At 43.0% G+C, this 23,765-nt stretch overlaps 1 protein-coding gene across 1 annotated transcript in view; it reads left to right on the top strand.

The window, feature by feature from the left end:
• cog4 (component of oligomeric golgi complex 4) overlaps positions 1-23,765 on the top strand; it is a 79,431-nt gene that overhangs the window by 37,504 nt on the left and 18,162 nt on the right. Inside the window, exons 9-13 of the mRNA XM_072279287.1 lie at positions 7,159-7,292; positions 8,418-8,536; positions 14,113-14,279; positions 21,107-21,272; positions 22,737-22,799. Coding sequence (XP_072135388.1) covers positions 7,159-7,292; positions 8,418-8,536; positions 14,113-14,279; positions 21,107-21,272; positions 22,737-22,799 — 649 coding nt within the window. The remainder of the gene's footprint in view (positions 1-7,158; positions 7,293-8,417; positions 8,537-14,112; positions 14,280-21,106; positions 21,273-22,736; positions 22,800-23,765) is intronic.

Here is a 23,765-nt window from a genome sequence, read left to right as displayed (position 1 = left end):
TTGTTTCAGGCAATGTATTCCAAGTAACAGTTGCTCTTTGTACAAAAAATACTTCGCAACTTCTTTTGCTGAACTGTTCACCAACCTATCCCTCATGTTTTCTCTTTTTTTTTGGTATCTAAACCCTTAATGGTTTTCAGTTCCTCAATTAAATCTCATCTGTTATAAAGAAACCAATCCCTAGCTTATTCTCTTGCTCTCTCTCTCTTTCTGTTTAATTAAGATATTCCATATACTGTATTTGGTTCTCATTGTGGAAATCACTCTCTATTTGAACAGAGATGTCATGAATATTGGCTTCTGCCATTCCATTGCCCTGGTTATGCTTTTCTCTTGGTTTCTCCCCAGCCTTCCTTGTTGTAACTCTAAGATGCTATAGTGGGTTATGGAACTGGTTGTTCTTGTCAACAGATGGGGAGTTTTGGAAAGCCACTTGACCTAGAGGCCATCAGAGTGGACCCTAATTTAATCCCTGATTAACTTTGATACCAAAGTAATTTCCAGCTGAAAGCACTAAATACTGACCAAGTTTCTGTGTCTCGCACATAAGTGCTAAAAACAATTAAGTTGGATTGGCTACCTCGTAATTGACCAGTAACCTAGCATCTTTGAAACTCAGCAATACTGTATACATACTTGAATTGTTTTGTTTTGTGGCACCATGTTTTAGTATTGTCTTGTAAAATGATCTGTCTATCCTGCCTGTTATTCCTTTAAGAATTCCAACAGATTGGTCTGGCAAGATTTACACTTAAGGAAACCATGTTAACTTAGGCCTATGTTATGCCTCCAAGTACATCAAAACCCCATTCTTAAAAATAGACCCCCACATTTTCCCACCACTGAAACTGGCCTGTAATTCCTTTCTTCTGCTTCCCTCGCTTTTTAAAGAATGGAGTGACATTTGCAATTTTCCAGTCCTCTGGAACCATTTCAGAATATAGTGATTCTTGAAAGATGATTACTAATGCCTCCATAATCTCTTCAGCCACCTCTTTCAGAACGCTGGGGTGTAGTCCATCTAGTCCAGGTGACTTTATTTACTTGCAGATCTTTCAGCTTTCCAAGTACCACCTTCTTAATAATAGCAACGACACCCCCGACACTCTCAAATTTCTGGCGTACCGATAGTGTCTTCTACAGTGAAGACTGACACAAAATACTTCTCAAGTTTGTCTTCCATTTCTTTGTCCCTCATTATTACCAGCGTCATTTTCCAATGGTCTGATATCCATTTTGGCCTTTCTTTTACTCTTTATATTTCTGAAAAAAGCTATCTTTTTTTATCTTTTCTCCCCTTATGTTTTTTTTAATTTGACTTCTGTTGGTTTTTAAAAGCTTCCCAAACCTCTAACTTCCCACTAATTTTTGCTCTGTTATATGCCCTCCCTTTTCCTTTTATGCTGTCTTTGACTTCTCTTGTCAGCCATCATCCTCCCTTTGGAATACTTCTTCGGCTTTGAGATGTAAGTATCCTGCGCCTTGTGAGGTGCCCCCAGAAATGTTAAAGATGCATACAACTTTACAGCTCTCCACGCACGTGGAAGACCAGAACACAACCTGGTTCACCTCGTGCCCTTTTATGAGCCCAAAGTACAGCAACAGCTAGCTACCACTAAGGTAGTACAAAAATGGTCTCCAGAGGCCATCGAGGCCTCTAGGGGCTGGTTTGAGGTTACTGACTCTTCTGAACCACAAAAAGTGAGCCTTTTGATCAGAAGATAGGGAGGAATTGAGGCATGTGCAGAGGAAGCTAAAGGAGAAGATCAAGGTGACTAAAGAGGAGTACAGGAGAGAGCTGGAGAACAAGCTTGGTCAGTGTAGCACACAGGAGGTGTGGAGAGGCATGAAGAACATCATTGGCTTCAATCAGCCTGGCTGTAGAGCCTTGGAATGCAGCCGTGAATGGGTTAATAAGTAAACCAATTCTTCAGTAGGTTTGACAATTCCCCTCCTGTTCACACCCTCCTCAGCACACCAGCCTCCTCCATCCAACCCCCCCCCTCCAATTCAACATGTGGATGAACAACACAGGCTACCACTGTCTATATCCCTTCCTTGCCCTGCATCTACCATCCTCACCTTCACGTACCAACTGGTATCGTCCCAATCTTCACCTCTTTCAACTCCCACCTTCCGCCAACTCCCTCGCCATTATGGAGGGAGCAGGTGAGAAGGGCTGTGAGGAAGCTCAGACATGGCAAAACATCGGGACCAGATGCCGTGAACCCCAGGTCCTGAAGGAGGGTGCTGAGCAGCTGTGTTACGTTCTCCAGTGCATTTTCAGCCTGGAAAACATCGTGTGTGGTCCCAGTACCCAAGAAGGGCCAACTGAAAGTTTTGAATGACTACTGTCCAGTGGCCCTGACCTCACACATCATGAAGACCCGAGAGAGGCTGATCCTGACTCACCTCCAACCCCTGGACAGATCAGCCCTTGATCCCCTGCAGTTTGTCTACCAGGAACACACTGGAGTCCAGGATGGTGTCATCTACCTGCTGATAGCGCCTACTCCAATTTGGATAAGCAGGGCAGCGCTGTGAGGACAATGTTTTCTGAGATCTCAAGTGCCTTCAATACCATACGGTCCTCACTGCTGGGGGAAAAGCTCTGTTCGATGCAGATTGGCACTTCCATTGTATCCTGGATAATGGACCACCTGCCTGGCAGACCACAGTTTGTGCGGCTTCGAAGCTGTGTGTCAGACATGGCTATAAGCAGCACTGGGGCCCCACAGGGGACTGTATTGGCTCCCTTCCTGTTTACCTTGTACTCCTCAACCTTTAGACCATAAGACAGAGGAGCAGAGGTTGGCCATTGAGCCCATCGAGTCTGCTCCGCTATTTTATCATGAGCTGATCCATTCTCCCATTTAGTCCCACTCCCCCGCCTTCTCACCATAACTTTTAACCTCAATGTTTAGATACAACATTGAGTCATGTTATCTGTAGAAATTCTCTGATGATTGATCAATTGTTGGGTGTACAAAGGGAGGACGGGAGGATGAATACAGGGCCTGGTGGAGGACTTTGTCAAGTGGTGCAGGCTGAATCATCTGCAGCTTAACAACAAAGGAGATGGTGATGGTGAAGACTAAGCCTGCATTGCTCCCTGTAACTATTGATGGTGAGGACGTGGATGTGGAGAGGACCTACAAGTACCTGGAGGTACACCTTAATGTCAGACTTCAGTGGAACACCAACACAAAGGCTCTTTACAAGAAGGGCCAGAGTTACCACTACTTTCTGAGGAGACTGAGGTCCTTCAGAGTATGCTGGCCTCTCCTTCACATGTTCTACCGGTCTGTTGTCACCAGTACAATCTTCTATGCAGCAATGACATCAACATGGGTGATGCCAACAGGCTCAATAAACTGATTAGAAAGGCTGGCTCTGTTATAGGAGTCAAACTGCACACACTGGAGGCTGTGATAGAACAAAGGACCCTATGGAAAATCCTGGCAATTCTGGACAATGTTTCTCACCCTCTGCATGCCATCTTGGCTGAACAGAGGAGCACTTTTAGTAATAGACTAAGACAACTGCGCTGCTCCAAAGAGCGCTGTATGAGGTCATTCTTACCCTCAGCCATTCGGCTCTATAATGAGTCAACCTATGGCCGGGGAAGTGATGACCCCCTCCTGTTAGACTGTTTGTGGTAATTTTTTATTCTTTCTACTTCTCTTCTAATGTTTATATCTGTGTACTTGTAATGCTACAGTGACACTGTAATTTCCTTTGAGATCAATTAAGTATCTATCTATCTATCTATATAGCTCCTGGTACCCTTGTAGTTTCTTAACACACAAGGATTCTACATCTTCCAATCCTATGTCACCTCTTTCTAAGGATTTGAATTCATCTTTTACCATCACAACCACCCCACCTCCTCTGCCTTACCTGCCTGTCCTTTTGATACAATGTGTATCCTTGAATGTGAAGCTCTCAATTATGATCTGCTTTCAGCCACAGCTCAGTGATGCCCACAACTGTATACCTGCCAATCTCTAACCGTGCTACAAGATAATCTACCTTATTCCGTATACTGCGTATATTGAGATATAACATCTTCAGTCCTGTATTCATCACCTTTTTTGATTTTGTCCACATTTTACACTTTAACTCATTACACTGACCAATTTTGCCCTAGCATCTGCCTATCCTTCTTCATAGTCTCACTACACAGTGTATCAACTTGTATACCGACTGCCCCATCCTCAGCTCTATCATTCTGGTTCCCATCTCCCTGGCTAATTAGCTTAAACCGTCCCCAACAGCTCAAGCAAACATGCCCACAATGATATTGATCCCCCTCAGGTTTGGGTGAAACCTGCTCTTTTTGTGCAGGTCCTACCTTCCCCAGAAGAGATACAATGAATCAGAACTCTGAAACCCTGCCTCCTGCACCACTTCCTCCGCCATTCATTCATCTCTACAATTATTCCAGTCCTGCTCTAACCAGCACAAGGTTCAGGAGTAATTCAAAGATAACTACCTTGGAGGTCCTGCTCTTCATTCTCTTCCCTAACTCCCTATACTGACTGTGCAGGACTTCTTCCCCCTTTCTACTCATGTCTAGCATAGAGCAGTACAGTTCAGGAAGAGGTCGTGCAATCCCAATCACAATGCTAAATTAAACTAATCCCATCTGCCTGCTCATGGTCTACATTCATCAATTCTGTACTTGTTCATGTATCTATCTAAATGCCCATTGTAATAAACATCACAACAAAATATCAGCTTTCACCATGGCCCCTGGCATCATGTTCCAGGTACCTATCAACATGTCTTTAAAACAAACTTATCTCATATGTCTGCTGTAAACGTTCCCATCTCACTTTAAACCCATGTCCTCTAGTATATTCAAGCAACACACACAAAATGCTGGTGAATGCAGCAAGCCAGGCAGCATCTATAGGAAGAGGTACAGTCAACGTTTCGTCAGGAGTCCTGACGAAGGGTCTCAACCCAAAACGTCGACTGTACCTCTTCCTATAGATGCTGCCCAGCCTGCTGCATTCCACCAGCACTTTGTGTGTGTTGCCTGAATTTCCAGCATCTGCAGATTTCCTCGTGTTTGTGCCCTCTAGTATACTGATATTTCCACTCCGGTCAAAGTCCCTGACAGTCTAACATATCCATGCTTCTTGTATTGTATGGTTTTCTGCCTTTATCATTTCCCTTCTCGCTCTCTCCAATGAGGTCCACATGATAGTAATCAGAACTGAACAGGTCAGGCAGCATCTCTGGAGAGAAATAAATAGGGTCGATGAAGGGTTTTGACCTGAAACATTGATGGTTTATTCCTCTCTATAGAGGTTGCCTGATCTGCTCAGTTCTTACAGCATTCTTTCTGTGTTACTTTGGATTTCCAGCATTTGCAGAATATCTTGTTCAGGAAGCAAATTCCTATTTTTTTTTCATACTTGTATTCTATAGCGTATTCTATTCTAAAATAGTTTCCTTAATTGTTGGTCTGATTTAGGAATCACTTTCAGGAGTATAGTGGCATTATGGCTCAGTATACAGTGATAGAAGGTTTCTGTTACAGGTTTCCCCCGCTCCGGAATTACCATTTATTTATATGCGAAAATTTAGTGAGTGTTCGCAGACCCAAAAATAATCTACCAAATCATGCTAAATAACACATAAAACCTAAAATAACAGTAACATATAGTAAAAGCAGGAATGATATGATAAATACACAGCCCATATAAAGTAGAAGTACTTTTCCACAATCATTACTGCACTGTTCTCCGTAGCAAAAATCTCACGCAAGCGCCGTCGGCAGAAAATCTCATGCAAGCGCTCTTCAGTAACCTTTAAGCTATGAGGCTGCCAAATCATACCAAATAACAGGTAAAAATACACAGCCGATATAAAGTAGAAATAATGTATGTACAGTGTAGTATCACTTACTGGAATTGGGAAGACAGCGCAGAGCACACTGATGATGGTGTGTTAGACTGAGTCGTTGCAGGTTGGCTGGTGCAGTGGCCCCCACCCTCCAGGCCGTGGGCCGATACCGAACCATGAAGCAAGCAGGGGTCCAGCGGTAGCCAGGAGGCACACAGCATATCTTTAAGAAAAAAGCCGAAATAAACAAGCTAATTAATTAGGTGCCGCCCGACATGTAGTTGTTGGCGCAGGTCAGTGCCGATTTCCGATTGCATCGCCTCTGATCTGGGCCGACATTTACGTGTTGGGTGGCACCTAATTAATTAGCATATTTATTTCGGCTTTTTCCTTAAAGATGTGCTGTGTGCCTCCCGGCTACTGCTGCATTCTCCGCAAATTGGTACAGTATCTGTGCGCGGCCTGGGTGTTGGGGTGGTGGGACACTGGGGTGTCATCTCGTCATCCATTTCCATTAGGGCAGGCAGCTCATCTTCTCCTATGACTGCCCGCCTGGATGTTGAAGGTTGAGGTTTGTCGTCTGCTGTGGCTGATGTGGAAGGCTTGCTTGACTGCTGAGCCTCGCGCGTTTTTCTATCTTACAGTTCTTTGTAAGGACTCAAACCATCTTGCAAATATCCCCTAAACCTACGTACCCTTTCAAAATTAAAGACATACTTTATCATTGCAGCGAAAATCTCACATAGTTGCTTCACTTTCGCTACTGCATTGGGTTTAGATTGTTATCCATTCCTCTTCCAATTGCATCAGCTCTTCATCTATCAGTTCTTGGTCATGGGATGCCAAAACCTCTTCAACATCATCTTCATCAACTTCCTCAAGCCAAACTCACGCTGTCCTTACTTCGTTCACCACGATCGAAACGCTTAATTATGCCTAGTTTTATGCTAAGTGTAACACCCTTACAAGCTATTTTAGGCTTTTCCGACACCATAGAACTCATCTTGCAAACGGCGGCTCACAAGCTTGTGTTTAAGCAATGCCGGCGAGAATCCGGGGGAGAGCGGCTGCTTGGGACACGCGCTGCCTTTTATCGCGTGCTGATTTTTTATCGTGCTCTGCTTTTTTTCGTAACAGTGAAAACACCTTCTGAAAGCAAAAACAGGGTACTAATGTAGGTCTTTCGTAACAGTGAGGTTTTGTAAAGCGAATGTTGGAAAAGCGGGGGACACCTGTATTGTGCATCAGCAGTATTTAGATGAATGAATATACCTGAAAGAGTTTACTTTTGATTTATTTTAGGGAGCTGGACACTATCTTAGCAGAGGTTACTTTAATGAATGCTCGCGCAGAACTATACCTGCGCTTCATGAAAAGAAGGATCACTGCTGATTTTGAGGTTTGTGATGCAGTAGCCTCAGAGGAAGTCAAGCAAGGTACAGTCATCTCCTGACTATAAAAACGGCGGGGCTTCTCTTGATCATCACAACTGCTTGTGTGAAAATATTTTCAAAACAGCTTTTCTTTTGGCTTCTTTTCCTTCTGTTGTCCTATTCTTTCCTACCTGTATACCTTTGAGAAGTAAGGGTGGCCTGTTCTGATTGTAAGCAAAGCATGTTGTTTGTTTCTTTGTGGCAGTGCTAACCAGAACAAGGAAGTGGAATTTGGCCAGTCTTTTGCCTGTGCATGGTCCTGTGATGTGTTTTTCCTTTATTTCTCCATAATTCTCAGTCTGCAATTCCAAAGTGTTATACTGCGATATGAAAGTAGTTCTTGTCATCAGCTGTGAAATTCTGTAAGGCCAGTTGACATGAGGTCGTTAGAGTGTATCCTGATCCACATCACATTACAGAAAATGCTTTCGAGCTGATCCCGCTAGATACTGACCAGAGCCAATGTACTGAATGGTTTCTGTGTCCTTCACACAACAGTGCGAAAAGCAATCAAATCAGATTGCTAAGCCAGAAATATGGTATCTCTGTCACTCAATACGGTTGTACACCATATTTTTAATGAGGCAGAATGTCTTCATAACTACATAAATTGTCAAATTTCAGTTTGTGCTGAGATGGAGTGAAAAGCTTTTGTCTGTGTGCTATCCAGACAGATCATTCCATACACAAGTACATGAAGGTAGTAGAAAGGAAAAGGGAATGCAGAATACAGTGTTGCATTTTCTGAGAAGACAAACAAAATGCAGGGACCACAATGAAATAGATTGGGAGGTCAAGAGTTTACCTTTTAGTATATTAAAGTTAAATAAGGATTCTTCCACTTGCGGGGGTTAGTAAAAATAATTAAATCCAATTCGGGAGAAACTTCCTTACCTTGAAAATGTGGCCCTCACTACCCTGTGGTTGAGGTGAATTACACAGAGACAATTAAAATGAAGCAAGGTAAGTACATGAAGAGGAAAGCAATGTCAATGTAAAGAGGATGGGAACAACTGGTTCTTGTAGAGATAAGCTGCTTGCTTCACCCCTACATGATAAAGAAACTATAAGCATAAATGTTACTATCAATTGCAATGTCCTGTACTTCATGCATCTTGATTCTACCAGAGCATCAGAAGGCACTGGATAAACTCTGTAACCTATGCTTGCTGAGTCGGAATATGCAGGAACTGATTGGATATTACATCACCATGGAGGAATACTTCATGAGAGAGATGGTCAACAAGGTACTGTATATTGTGGGCTCCATACACTCTGTCTGGTTTTCTATAATCTTGTTGTGGAATATCAGGGGAGGAAAAATGGGCATGGCTCCTGCTCCACCAATCCTAGCATCGTAGGTTGAGAATGTGTGGGGATGGATCAGTGTTTCCTTCTCTGTGTAATGTGGTCTCCAGTCACTAACCTTCTCAGCTCGCATGAGAAAAGCCATTTGGACAGTCCACAAAGAATTCAGAAGAGGAAGCTGAGGGAGAAAAGCTTCTTGATAATTATGAAGAAAATTAATTAATTTGTAGCTTTCTCATTTAATAGTTGCATTAGCCCTCCTGTTCAACAAATGAAGGGGGGTGGTGGTAGCAAATCACCCTAGAAGATTCACTTTCTGCTCTGTCGTTCAGCTTCACCAAATGCTTGGTGTTAAGGAGTGAAGTTAACTTGTTTAAAAAGTTGGCAATTGCATGGCATACAAGGGATACACATTCAGTTGGAATTTTAAGTCAAAATGGTCTGACTTTGTGTTCAAATGTTGGAAACCAGAAAAAAAGATCTAAGGAATGTTGGAATCATAGTGCATTCTCGGGAAGAGTCCCACCCTAAACATAAACTGAGCATTCCTCTTCAGGCTCCGTTCCAACTGATTTTTCTCCAGGATCTGACGTTGGTGTACACCGTCATTCCTAATTCTAGTACATAATTGGATATCCAATCATGCTAGTTTAATCATCTGATGTTCTCCCAAACCATGAATGCTTATAGTGGTTCCAATAAAGCAGTTCTGCTCTGAAGCACTTACTGATGGCTTCCCCAGCGCACACAAATAGTTCATGAATCTATTGTAAACTGATCCACTTCATGTCAGCAAGAGTACAGTAAATCTAGGTTAGAATTCCAGAGATTTGAATTAATAACCAAATAATAGAAGTTAAAAGTTTACCATGATAGTTTGAAAATTTAAATAATTGTAAACAAAATTCTGCAAATAAAATGCCACTATCAGTAAAAGTTACTTCAAAGCTGTTTGTTGTAAAAAGTGAATCTCCATTGGCCAAAGTCATGGATTCTTATCCCAGAGTTACAATGTGGATCCAAGTAGAATGGCTCAAAATCTAACCGATTTGCAAAGTATGGTTTTGGAAGAAAATCTGTTCTCCTTAACTAGTTTGGTCTGTATGTGACTTCAGTCAGATACCAATGAGATTGTCTCATAGCTAGCCTCAAGGTTATCACAATAAATGCTGAGCTTTCCAACAACGTGCGCATCCTAAGTATTGTTCTCAACTGTACAGATCTGGTGGAATAAGACACAGGAGCAGAATTAGGCCATCACGAGTCTGCTCCGCCATGCCATCATGGCTGATTTATTTTCCTGCTCAACCCCATTTTCTGTCTTCTCCCTGTAACCTGTGACGTCCTTACTAATTACAAACCTATCAATCTCCAATCTAATGACTTGGCTTCCACAGCTGCCTGTGGCAATGAATTCCACAGATTCGCCACCCTCTGGTTAAAGAAATTCCTCTTCATCTCTCTTCTAAAGGGACATCCTTGTGTTCTGAGGCTGAGCCCTCTGTTCTAGATTTCCTCACTATAGGAAACATACACTCTATCATGACCTTTTAGTATTTGATAGGTTTTAATGAGGCCCCCCCCCCATCCAAATTCCAGTGACTATAGGCTCAGATCCATCAGACAACCCTTTCATTGCTGGGATAATTCTCACAAACCTCCTCTAGACCCTCTCCAATGCCAGTACATCCTTTCTTAGATAAGATACCCAAAAGTTTAGGCTAGCAAAGGGGATTTATCTTTTCCATGGACTCTGTTTATGCAAAGCTTGGACAGGACTGGGTTTGAGGGACCTGGAATGGGTTTAGGTGGGGATGGATAGTGATAGTTCAGCAGGTGAGTTGAGTAAAATTGAGCAGAATGATGCAACATAAAATAGTGAACTGGAGCTAAGCGAACCAGGGCAGGAGCAAGGAATCTCAGCGGAAAGACAAGTTGGAGAATAATACTGGACAGTCCATGCAGTGGGGCTAACTGAGGAAAGACATCCTTGCCATAGAGGGAGTACAAAGTTGCCCTGTTGTTATAAGGTTAGATAATCTAGAAGCAGTATAACTAATTTTGGTGTCTGGGATCATTCTCTGCAAAGTTGGTTTCAAAGGTACATTTAATGTCAAAGAAATGTATGCAATATAGAAACAAAGAAAATAGAAAATAGGTGCAGGAGTAGGCCATTCGGCCCTTCGAGCCTGCACCGCCATTTATTATGATCATGGCTGATCATCCAACTCATAACCCTGCACCAGCCTTCCCTCCATACCACTGATCCCCGTAGCCACAAGGGCCATATCTAACTCCCTCTTAAATATAGCCAATGAACTGGCCTCAACTGTTTCCTGTGGCAAAGAATTCCACAGATTCACCACTCTCTGTGTGAAGAAGTTTTTCCTAATCTCAGTCCTAAAAGGCTTCCCCTTTATCCTCAAACTGTGACCCCTCGTTCTGGACTTCCCCAACATCGGGAACAATCTTCCTGCATCTAGCCTGTCCAATCCTTTTAGAATTTTATACGTTTCAATCAGATCCCCCCTCAATCTTCTAAATTCCAACGAGTACAAGCCTAGTTCATCCAGTCTTTCTTTATATGAAAGTCCTGCCATCCCAGGAATCAATCTGGTGAACCTTCTTTGTACTCCCTCTATGGCAAGGATGTCTTTCCTCAGATTAGGGGACCAAAACTGCACACAATACTCCAGGTGTGGTCTCACCAAAGCCTTGTACAACTGCAGTAGTACCTCCCTGCTCCTGTACTCCAATCCTCTCGCTATAAATGCCAGCATACCATTCGCCTTTTTCACCGCCTGCTGTACCTGCATGCCCACTTTCAATGACTGGTGTATAATGACACCCAGGTCTCGTTGCACCTCCCCTTTTCCTAATCGGCCACCATTCAGATAATCTGTTTTCCTATTTTTGCCACCAAAGTGGATAACTTCACATTTATCCACATTAAATTGCATCTGCCATGAATTTGCCCACTCACCCAACCTATCCAAGTCACCCTGCATCCTCTTAGCATCCTCCTCACAGTTAACACTGCTGCCCAGCTTCGTGTCATCCGCAGACTTGGAGATGCTGCATTTAATTCCCTCATCTAAGTCATTAATATATATTGTAAACAACTGGGGTCCCAGCACTGAGCCTTGCGGTACCCCACTAGTCACTGCCTGCCATTCTGAAAAGGTCCCGTTTATTCCCACTCTTTGCTTCCTGTCTGCTAACCAATTCTCTATCCACATCAATACCTTACCCCCAACACTCTGTGCTTTAAGTTTGCACACTAATCTCCTGTGTGGGACCTTGTCAAAAGCCTTTTGAAAATCCAAATATACCACATCCACTGGTTCTCCCCTATCCACTCTACTAGTTACATCCTCAAAAAATTCTATGAGATTCTATGAGACATGATTTTCCTTTCACAAATCCATGCTGACTTTGTCCGATGATTTCACCGTTTTCCAAATGTGCTGTTATCACATCTTTGATAACTGACTCCAGCAGTTTCCCCACCACCGACGTTGGGCTAACCGGTCTATAGTTCACCGGTTTCTCTCTCCCTCCTTTTTTAAAAACTGGGGTTACATTAGCCACCCTCCAATCCTCAGGAACTAGTCCAGAATCTAATGAGTTTTGAAAAATTATCACTAATGCATCCATTATTTCTTGGGCTACTTCCTTAAGCACTCTGGGATGCAGACCATCTGGCCCTGGGGATTTATCTGCCTTTAATCCCTTCAATTTACCTAACACCACTTCCCTACTAACATGTATTTCACTTAGTTCCTCCATCTCACTGGACCCTCTGTCCCCTACTATTTCTGGAAGATTATTTATGTCCTCCTTAGTGAAGACAGAACCAAAGTAATTATTCAATTGGTCTGCCATGTCCTTGCTCCCCATAATCAATTCACCTGTTTCTGTCTGTAGGGGACCTACATTTGTCTTTACCAGTCTTTTCCTTTTTACATATCTATAAAAGCTTTTACAGTCAGTTTTTATGTTCCCTGCCAGTTTTCTCTCATAATCGTTTTTCCCCTTCCTAATTAAGCCCTTTGTCCTCCTCTACTGAACTCTGAATTTCTCCCAGTCCTCAGGTGAGCCACTTTTTCTGGCTAATTTGTATGCTGCTTCTTTGGAATTGGTACTATCCCTAATTTCTCTTGTCAGCCACGGGTGCACTACCTTCCTTGATTTATTCTTTTGCCAAACTGGGATGAACAATTGTTGTAGTTCATCCATGCAATCTTTAAATGCTTGCCATTGCATATCCACCGTCAATCCTTTGAGTGTCATTTGCCAGTCTATCTTAGCTAATTCACGTCTCATACCTTCAAAGTACCCCTCTTCAAGTTCAGAACCTTTGTTTCTGAATTAACTATGTCACTCTCCATCTTACTGAAGAATTCCACCATATTATGGTCACTCTTACCCAAGGGGCCTCTCACGACAAGATTGCTAATTAACCCTTCCTCATTGCTCAAAACCCAGTCCAGAATAGCCTGCTCTCTAGTTGGTTCCTCGACATGTTGGTTCAAAAAACCATCCCGCATACATTCCAAGAAATCCTCTTCCTCAGCACCTTTACCAATATACCTCCTGAAATACTTTTTCTTCGCAACCATTCACAAAAACAGAGGAGTTCCCCCAGAGAATGCACGACAGTTTAGTGTTAGAACCCTAAAGTCCCCTTCCCTCCCGCATGTAAGCGGCAGCAAGCAACAATCCCCCGGCAGAAAAGAGCATCAGTACCCGCCACAGAGCACTCAAGCGTGAGTAAGGCAGCAGCAAAGACACACACTTGCATTTACCCCCAAAGACTACATTGTTCACCCGGCATTTGACATACCACAGGCTCTCTCTCTCCCTAATAAGGGAGAAAGAGATGTCTCTGTTTCACAGTGAGAGGGGAGACATAACAAACAATTCACTGGTTTACGATGTTAAAAGTCCGTTGCATCGCTTTTTCTGAGGTCTGTGCCTAAAGATCTCCGGTGTCTGGGCACACAGCCATAGGTCTTCCATCTTCCCATGACACACCATTCTTTTGCTTGGACACTGACCTCCGATTCTCCTGCCCCCGTCTCCAGAGCCGTGAAAACTCGGTCCTCAGAAGGCGCGTGGAGCTCTTAGGCTAAGCCCTTGGCATGCCGAATAACGGCCAGTGTGAAAGCCCGAGAGAGGGTCCCATTCCCGCAAAGAACCGTAGTCAGCGTGTAACTCCAGTTCAGGGTCTTCAAAAGAACCCTGAAAGTGAAAAATAGAGATATTGAAGATGGAAATAGAACTGTTTCTGAAGATGCAAGCAAAGGAGTTGCCGTTAGGCGCCATTAACCCTCCTGAGCTCCACCTTTTTACATTAGTTTATAATGTAGGTTGATTGGAAAGATGAATGGTTGAAGGTGACCATGTTTAAAAGAAATTTTCACAGGGGGAGATTAATTAGAAAAGAACTTTGGCTTTCTTGATCAATGTGTAAGTTGTCTGGGCACTTAAAGGTTGAAATGTTTAATTGCAGGCTGTTGCAATGGACGTCTGTGAGAGGGGCCAGTTGACATCCAGCATGGTGGATGATGTTTTCTTCATTGTGAAGAAGTGCATTGGTCGTGCTCTGGCAAGCTCCAATATCGACTGCCTGTGTGCGATGATCAACCATGCCACCACTGTACTAGAATCAGATTTCAGGTAGGATGGATGTGACTGTGTGCACCACCTGGTGCTAGCTTTTCTTGGTGATCCAGTCCTGCAACTAAAGAAGAGATTAGACTATCTTTATTTGTCACATATACAGTACATTAGAACATACATACAGTAAAATGTCATTTGCTTCAATGACCAAGACAGCCTTAAGATCTGTTGGAGGCAGACAAATGTTGACATGCTTCTGGGGACAGCATAGCATCCCCACAACTCACAAATCCTGACCCTTACATCTATTGGAGTGTGGGAGGAAATCCGAACACCCATACGATACCCACACAGTGACGGGGAGAATGTACAAACTCCTTACTGACAGTGTCAGGAATTGAACCATGACCTTCTGATGCTGGCACTGTAAAGCATTATGCTAAAGGCTATGCTACTGTGCCAGCAACATGGTGGTCACTTCTCACTGGGTTACAACTGTCCCCTGCATTGTCTCTCTGCTGACTTCACTTATACTAATAGGTCCACATGTCAGTCAGATCACTGCCAGGTAATCATTTCAGTTTGCTTTGATTTAGTTGGTTGAGTCATAGAGCACTACAGCACAGTAACAGCCCCTTTGGCCTTTCTAGTCTGTGTTGAACTATTATTCTGCCTAGTCCCATTGACCTACAACCAGACCATAGTCTTCCAGACCCCTTGCATCCAAACTTCACATAACTGTTGGAATTGAACCCAACTCAGTGGCTGAGGCTTCTCGCTTAAGTTGTCAACAATAATCAGCCAGCAATGATAGATCCCAGTTGCCCTGATGTTGTTTCTCCATGATTGCAATGTCCTGGTGAAACCTTTCACCATGCTTGTCACTGACTGCGCCAAGATTTGCAGGGAAGAAGTCTAAATGGGAATACAGAAAATTAATCTTTAGTGACATGTTGCACTTGATGGTTTTGTGTGCTTGAAGCATGTTGTCAAACTGCTGCACATAGTTTGGTACTCTGTAGTTACCAAGAAAAATTTCAACAACATCCTTGAATGCCTTCCATGCTATTTTCTCCAGTCTCGCTGGAAGTTTTCCACATTGCTTGTCATTGATGACCTGTTTGATTTGTGGACCAACAAAAATGCCTTCCTTAATCTTGGCATTGGTTATTCTGACTTGAATTATGAATTGAAATTTTTTAAAAAAAGGTGATTTCTTAAAAAAATGGTGCATGGTAGGGAAATTTCATGGTAATTTTCGTGATCAGCAGCCCAAAATCCAGAAGGTACACTCAAAAGTATTCAGGAATCAAAATCTCAACTTTTCAAAGGTTTATTTATTATCAAAGTATGTATCCGTATACAAACTCCAGAGATTCGTCTTCTCCAGGTAGCCGTGAAACAAAGAGAAAACATGAAAATAATTCAGAGAGAAACATCACACTCACCTCTCCCACACAAAAAAGAACGGCATCCCGATCATCAACTCCCCCCCAACCCCCTCCCCCGTACAAATCGAAACAAGGGCATCAAGCAACCTCTCCCCACGCAAAAAAGGAACTAAAAGAGAACTCAACAAGAACATCAGCTCCCAAACCCCTTCCATTTCGCACAAAGTGGAAAAGCAACGAACAATTTAAAAAAAAAAGAATATAAATATGATGTCTGAAAAGGTCCGCAGTCCATAATCGCAGAACCACGATACCATCCTCTGCCTTCACCGACATTCATTGAAAGCGAGGGACACCACACAAGGCAGAGGCCTACCCGCGTGGCACAGTGATAGGTCACTCACCAACAAGGCAAGCTGTTAGGACTGAACTCTCATTTGCCTTCCCCATTCACTTGGATGTCTCAGTCGTCTTTGATGCTTTAATCGGTGAAATGGAGTTGAGCATCGGCGTGTACCCCGTCTCGAAGTTTCTTTGCATCGAAGTCATCCGAGTAGGCACTTGCTTCCCCGAATCTCTTTGCAGACAGCAAAATGCTGGAGCATTCGATCTCCAAACTGTAAATCGCAGGCTTTAACAGTCCCAGAAACACATATAAGGTGAAAAACAGATGTAAAAGATATAAAATAGACATTTTTGTGGGCTATCTGGAAGATGTCAACCGAGGGAGTGTTATACGCTGGCACCATCTTGAGCGGAAGTCACCCCTTCATCCTTAACCCATGACCTCCAGTTCTCGTCTCACTCAGCCTCTGTGGAAAAAGCCTGCTTGCATTTACGCTATCTATACTTCTCATAAATTTGTATACTTCTATCGATTCTTCCCTCATTCCCCTACACTCTAGGGAATAAAGTCATAACCTATTCAGTCTTTCCCTATAACTGGGGTCCTCAAGTCCTGGCAATATCCTTGTAAATTTTCTTTGCACTCTTTCAATCTTATTGATATCTTTCCTGTAGGTGGATGAACTGCATACCACACTCACCAATGTCTAATACAACTTCAACATAACATTCCAACTCTTGTACTCAATACTTTGATTTATGAAGGCCAATGTGCCAAAAATTTTCTTTATGAGGAAAATGTACGGAAGAAATGTGGCAAATGTTCAGGGGATATTTGCGTGGAGTTCTGCATAGGTACGTTCCAAAGAGGCAGGGAAAGGATGGTAGGGTACAGGGACCGTGGTGTACAAAGGCTGTTGTAAATCTAGTCAAGAAGAAAAGAAGAGCTTATGAAAGGTTCAAAACTAGGTAATGATAGAGATCTAGAAGATTATAAGGCTAACAGGAAGGAGCTTAAGAAGGAAATTAGGAGAGCCAGAAGGGGCCATGAGAAGGCCTTGGTGGACAGGATTAAGGAAAACCCCAAGGCATTCTACAACTATGTGAAGAGCAAGAGGATAAGATGTGAGAGAATAGGACCAATCAACTGTGACAGTGGAAAAGTGTCTATGGAACCACAGGAGATAGCAGACTTAATGAATACTTTGCTTCAGTATTCACTATGGAAAAGGATCTTGGCGATTGTAGGGATGACCTACAGCAGACTGAAAAGCTTGAGGATGTAGATATTAAGGTGCTTGGAAGTAGGTACAGAGGAGATGTCAGGGGTAAGATTTTATGCAGAGAGTGGTGAGTGCGTGGAATGGGCTGCTGGCGACAGTAGTGGAGGCGGATATGATAGGGTCTTTTAAGAGACTGCTGGACAGGCACGTGGGGCTCTGAAAAATAGACGGCTATGGGTAACCCTAGATAATTTCTAACGGTATGGACATGTTCGGTACAGCTTTGTGGACCGAAGGGCCTGTATTGTGCTGTAGGTTTTCTATGTTTCTGTGACCCTATCTACTTGTGACACCACATTCAAGGTATTATGGATCTCAATTTCCAGATCCTTCTGTTTTTCCTAACTCCTTAGTGCCCTATTGCTCATTGTGTAAGTCCTACTCTGGTTTGTCCACACCTCTTACTTATGTACATTAAATTCCACCTGCCATTTTTCTGCCTATTTCTCCTTGTGATCCAAATGCCACTGCAAGCTTTGATAGCCTTTCCTGCTGTCCATTATGCCCCCAGTCTTGGTGTCATCCAGAAATTTGCTGATTCTGTTTACCACACTATCATCCAGATCATTGATAAAGATGACAAACAACAATGGACCCAGCACCGATCCCTGCAGCGCACCACTAGTCACAGGCCTGCAGTCAGAGAGGCAACCCTCTACTGCCTGTGTCCTGTTCTGAATCCCATGGTGCTGTAGAATTTGAAAAGGTGCCAGGTTGTTTCCCTAGCTTTTGCAGAGTTGTGCATTTTAAGACTTTCACTGTTTCTGGTGCTAGGGTTCACCTCTGCCAACATAAACATGTAGATAGATGTGTGCCAAGTAAGAATAGATCTAGGATTAGCTTTCATTTTTGCACTGCTGAAAGGGAGCCTTGAAACTAATCCATCTTGAAGCAGGAGCAGGTAATGGAGAAGCTGACTGAAAATGGGTCTTAAATTTTAAACTTAAAGTAATTGGGCACTAAGCATTGGCATTTTCTGGTTTCATTCCGTATGTTCAGAACATTTCACACCTTTTATTAAAAGTTCCCTGTCAATTAAAACCTTTTATCTGCATCACAGTCTTTCCCTCTCAGTTGTTGTATTATTCCAGTTCGTTTATGAGGGGGTAAATTTTTCCGTAATCTCAAACAGGAGAAAATCTGCGGATGCTGGAAATCCAAGGCAAAACACACAAAACGCTGGAGAAACTCAGCATTCAAACAGTATCTATGAAAATAAATAAGCAATTGATGTTTTGGGCTGAGACCCTTCATCAGGACGGCCTGAAAGGTTGACTCTTTATTCACTTCCATAGATGCTGCCTGACCTGCTGAGTTTCTCCAGCATTTTGTCTGTAATCTGTTTCCTCCAATATTATAATGCAACTGAAATTTTCTGCTTTAATTAAATATGTGGTAATGTAATAAAACAGAAAATGAGTCGGGTAGCACCTGTGGATGGATGGAGGAAGAACCTGTTGAAGGATCTTCGACCTGAAATATTAACTCTGTTTCTCTTTTCATAGATTGCTGCTTGACTTGCTGTTTTTCAATTCCCAGCATCTGCAGATATTTTTATTCATATCTATATCTATATATGTGACACTATATATTGTTCCTTGCCTTCCTCTATAGAGTCTTGAAATAGCTGGAAAATAACTGCATTATTATCCAGTCAACCTACCCTATTCAGCAGTGCCAGAAGTATAGAATTCTTTGCTTCACACACAAAATGCTGGAGGGATTCAGTAAGAGCATAGAACATAGATATTTACAGCACATTACAGGCCCTTCGGCCCGCAATGTTGTGCCGATCATGTAACCTACTCTAGAGACTGTCTAGAGTTTCCTTAGTGCATAGCCCTCTATTTTTGTAAGCTCCATGTACCTATCTAAGACGCTTTTAAAAGACCCTATTGCATCCGCTTCCACCATTGCCGCTGGCAGTGTATTCCACACACCCACCATTCTCTGTGTGGAAAAACTTACCCCTGACATCCCCTCTGTACCTATTTGCAAGCACCTTAAAACTATACTGCCTCGTATTAGCCATTTCAGTCCTGGGAAAAAGCCTCTGGCTATCCATATGATCAATGCCTCTCGTCATCTTGTACACCTCTATCAGGTCACCTCTCATCCTCTGTCACTCCAAGGAGAAAAGGCCAAGTGCACTTAACCTATTCTCATAAGGTAAGCGCTCCAATCCAGGCAACGAAGCTAGGCAGCAACTATAGAGGAGAATAAACAGTTGTCATTTCGGGCCAAGGCTCCTCATCAGCACTGGAAAGGAAGGGGGCAGAAGCCAGAACAAGAATGGAAGTGGGAGAGGAAGGGATATAAGATGCCAGGTGAGGGGGAAGGTGGGTGGGGAAGGGGAAATGTAGTAAGAAGTTGTGAGGGAATGGGTGGAAGAGGTAAAGGGGCTGATAGTGAAGGTCTGTGGACCATGGAAGAAAGGGAAGGAGGAGGGGCATCAGATGGAGGCGATGGGCAGGTGAAGATAAGTGAAAAGGTGAAAGGGGAGCTAGAATGAGGAATGGAAAAGGGGTGAAGGGAGATGGGGAGAAATTGCCAGAAGTTAGAGAAGTTAATGGACATGCCATTAGGTTGGAGGCTTTCTGACTATGAAGTATTGCTCCTTCAGTCTGAGTGTGGCCTCATTGTAGCAGTAGAGGAGGCCATGGAGAGACATGCTGGAGTGAGAAGTGAAATTAAAATGAATGACCATCAGGATATTCTGCCTTTTGTGGTGAAAAGGGCGAAGGTGCTTCCAATCTATGTATGTTGGATCTCGCTGATGTTGAGGAGACTGCACTGGGAGATGACCTCTCTCCCTATAACCTGCCAACTTGATGCTGCATGATTTGCTGAGTTCCTCTGTCATTTTATGTATGTTGCTCAAGATTTCCAGCATACGCAAAATCTTTAGTTCTTTTAGAATTCTTAACTTCTCATTGTTTTCTCTCCCTTTAAACGATTAAACTTTTAAAAATCTAGATGAAGTGTCAAAGATAGTATCCCTAATTTGTTGCATCTTATATTCTCTGAAACCCTATTAATGCATTTGTAAATGATTAAAGCTGCTAAATTACCCAGCGGTAAAACACTGATCTTGATTTTTCTCTGCATCTCTGGGTCTCTCTTGGAGACATCTCACTAGGTTTGGCTTTGTGAGACATCTTTGATTTAAAGATACAGCACGGTAACGGACCCTTCTGGCCCAAAGAGACTGTGTCGCCCAATTACACCCATGGGACCAATTAACCTATGAACGTAGGAGGAAACTGAAGCACCCAGAGGAAGCCCATGTGATCACGGGGAGAAAGTACAAACACCTTACAGACAGCGGCGAGAAATGAACCCAGATCACTGGCGCTGTAAAGTCTTACGCTAACCACTACGATACTGTGTTGCTCCTTATGTTTCAATTTCACCTCCATTGACAAATCCTTCGAAATGTTTCTGGAGCTATCACAGCTATCAGGGTATGTTCTCAGTTTGTTTTCATTCCCTCACAGTAAATGGGAAGAATATGTTGTCTTCATGCAGCCATTCAGCGTAATGCTTTAGTCTGTCAGCATGAGAAGTTAACATACAGCAGGGCGAGCAGCACCTGTGTGAGGACAGGAGGATTGTCAGCACTTCAAGTAGAAATGACCCAAAATTCTTCCCACAAATGCTGCTTGACCAGCTGAATTGTTCCAGCAGAATGTTGCTTCACATTCAAACAACTGCAGTCTCCTGTGTCTCCTCACCTAAGCTGGTTTTGCAATAGCCCAGGTCTTGTGAGTTCATAGCCAGCCTTCCTCATTGTCGTACAATATATTATGAAGTCATACAGCTGCATTATAGCTATGATATGTTCCTCTCTCTTTCTGTTACCCAGGGAAGTACTTTATAACAAGCTGCGTATGGGTTTCCCAGCTACAACCCTTCAGGACATACAGCGTGGTGTGACCAGTGCGGTGAACATCATGCATTCCAGCCTGCAGCAGGGCAAATTTGACACCAAGGGCATTGAAAGTACAGACGAAGCCAAGCAATCCTTTCTGGTATTTTGTTTTTCAGTTTGCCTCTCGTATTAGGGATAATGTGTTGTGGCTTCACCTTTCCTATTATGCCCAGTATTTGTTGGGAAATCAGTATATGGGGAATGATCAGCAGGTCAGATAACATCTAGAGGGAGAGAAAAAGAGTGAGTTAATGGTATAAACTGGGCCTACGTTGTCTGTTTTTGTTTCAGATTTCCAGAACCTGTAGTATTTTGTGAAAATTATTGGCATAACTTCATATTTAAAGGCTTCCTTGCTCACTGACCAAATTCAACTTTTTTTAGTTGTTAATTTTATGCTTTGATTAAAGGTGCTAGTGATGAGGAACAAGATGGTGTCCATTTTGCACTTCCAATTCTGGTGATAGATACATCTAAACTTGCCAAGTAGTATTGTCACAAACTTTGTAATAAATTGCTATGGCTACCAAACCCCTGAGGAGCCAGGACCCTGTGCTACATTGAATGCATCATTCTATCATGTTCTTGATGCTGTTTACAGATGCTGGTTGGTGAGAGCTATACACTCTCTCTCGCTCACTCAGTTTCTAATTCAAATGCTTCCAAGTTCATAGAGTTGTACAGTGTAGAAACCAAGATGGCCCATCCAGCATAGAACAACAACAAACAACAGGAATTCTGCAGATGCTAGAAATTCAAGCAACACACATCAAAGTTGCTGGTGAACGCAGCAGGCCAGGCAGCATCTGTAGGAAGAGGTGCAGGTGTAGGAAGAGGTCGTCGACTGCACCTCTTCCTACAGATGCTGCCTGGCCTGCTGCGTTCACCAGCAACTTTGATGTGTGTTGCCATCCAGCATAGTCCCATTTGCCAGCATCCTGGCCAATAACCTTTCCAATCCATATACCAGTCCAACTGTCTTTATAAGTTATTATTGTACCTGCCTCAACCACTTCCTCTGGCAGCTCATTCCACATACCCACCACCCTTTGTGTTTTTTTTTAAAAAAAAAAGAAGTCACTCTTAAGTTCTTACTAAATATTGCCCTTCTCAGCTTAAACTTACGCTCATGATTTCTCCAACCCTGGGAAAAAGACTGCCCATCATGATTTTGTACATGTCTGAAAGATCACTTCTCAGCCTCCTAAACTCAAGGAATAATGTCCTACTTCCTAATATCAGTCAGGTTCTCAATTCCGGCAATATACTTGTAAACCTTTCCTGCACTCCTTAGCTTGTCAGATGAGGACCAAAGCTCACTTGGTTTGGTGTGTACGAACCATTATTTAACATAATCTCATCATTATCACACTAGTGTGATGGCCCATGTTGAATTGACGTATTTTCTGTAAGTGTTGCAGAAACCAAGGGCATACTTACAGTGCCTTATTCAGAGTCTTAACCAATCCAAGGCGAACCTTCTCAACCATTAGGGCGATCAGACTCTCACACCTTCTGATGTTTAGTTCTGTGCAGTTCAGCTGTGTGATTTCTTCTCATTTAGGTAACTCTGAACAATGTGGAGCTGTGCAGTGAAAATCTCCTGACCCTGAAAAAGAACCTAGAGGTAACAGAACTTGTAAAGACACATGTACAATTTCAAAGATTCAAAGTACATTTATTATCTAGGAATGTATGCAGTATACAACCCTGAGATTCATTTTCCCACAGACAGCCTTGAAAGAAAGAAAACCATGGAACCTGTTCAAAGTAAAACGTCAAACCCCCAATGCACAAAGACCAAAACACAAATGACACCAAAAATGAGTGAAAAACACAGAATATAAAACCTCAAATCACAAGTCATCGAAACACTCCAGGAATATTCACTTCAGTTCAGTTCAGTTCAATACAGCGCAGTGTCGTTTGTTGACTGGAGGCTGTAAAGTCATTCCATCCTAATCAAAACTGCACAAAGTAACAACAGAAAAGGAGCAACTGGAACCCAGAAGCACAGGTCCAATCCACAAAATGTGTCGATTAAACCTTGCCCAAGACCCAAGACTCCAGCACCATCCTCTGGCAGCATCGAGTGAGGAGAGAGAGACCGATCATTCAGGCATGTTCCTCTAGCAACAGCAAGCAAGAATGAGAGAGAGACTGGTCACCCACAGGCAGACAGCGCTGAGCACTCACTCGCCTTCTGCTCTTGTCCTCACTGATTTCAACCTTCCTCGACACTTTAATTGACAAGAAATGGAGTCAATCGTGGGCTCGGACCCCATCTTCAGGCTTCTTGGTCTTGAGGCCGCACACTTCACTCAAAACCTCACTGGACTCCCTCGGAGACAGCAAAGAGCCAGATTGCTCAATCAGCCCAAAAACACACAGAAATGTCGATTGCAGGCTCCAATGGTAACAGAATCACATTTGAAAGAAGAAGCAGTAAGAGAAGTGAAAGAAGCAATTTCATCAGTTGTAGGAAGTTGCCGTTGGTCCCATTGTTCACTGGGGCCATCTCCTTCATGCCACATTAAAAAATAAAAGTTTCCATTTTTCTCCCCTCTTTGTTGTAGAAGGTACTGCATCCTGT

Source organism: Mobula birostris, chromosome 15 (assembly GCF_030028105.1).
Source record: "Mobula birostris isolate sMobBir1 chromosome 15, sMobBir1.hap1, whole genome shotgun sequence".
NCBI lineage: Eukaryota > Metazoa > Chordata > Chondrichthyes > Myliobatiformes > Myliobatidae > Mobula > Mobula birostris.
This window is presented reverse-complemented; position numbering and strand designations above follow the sequence as displayed.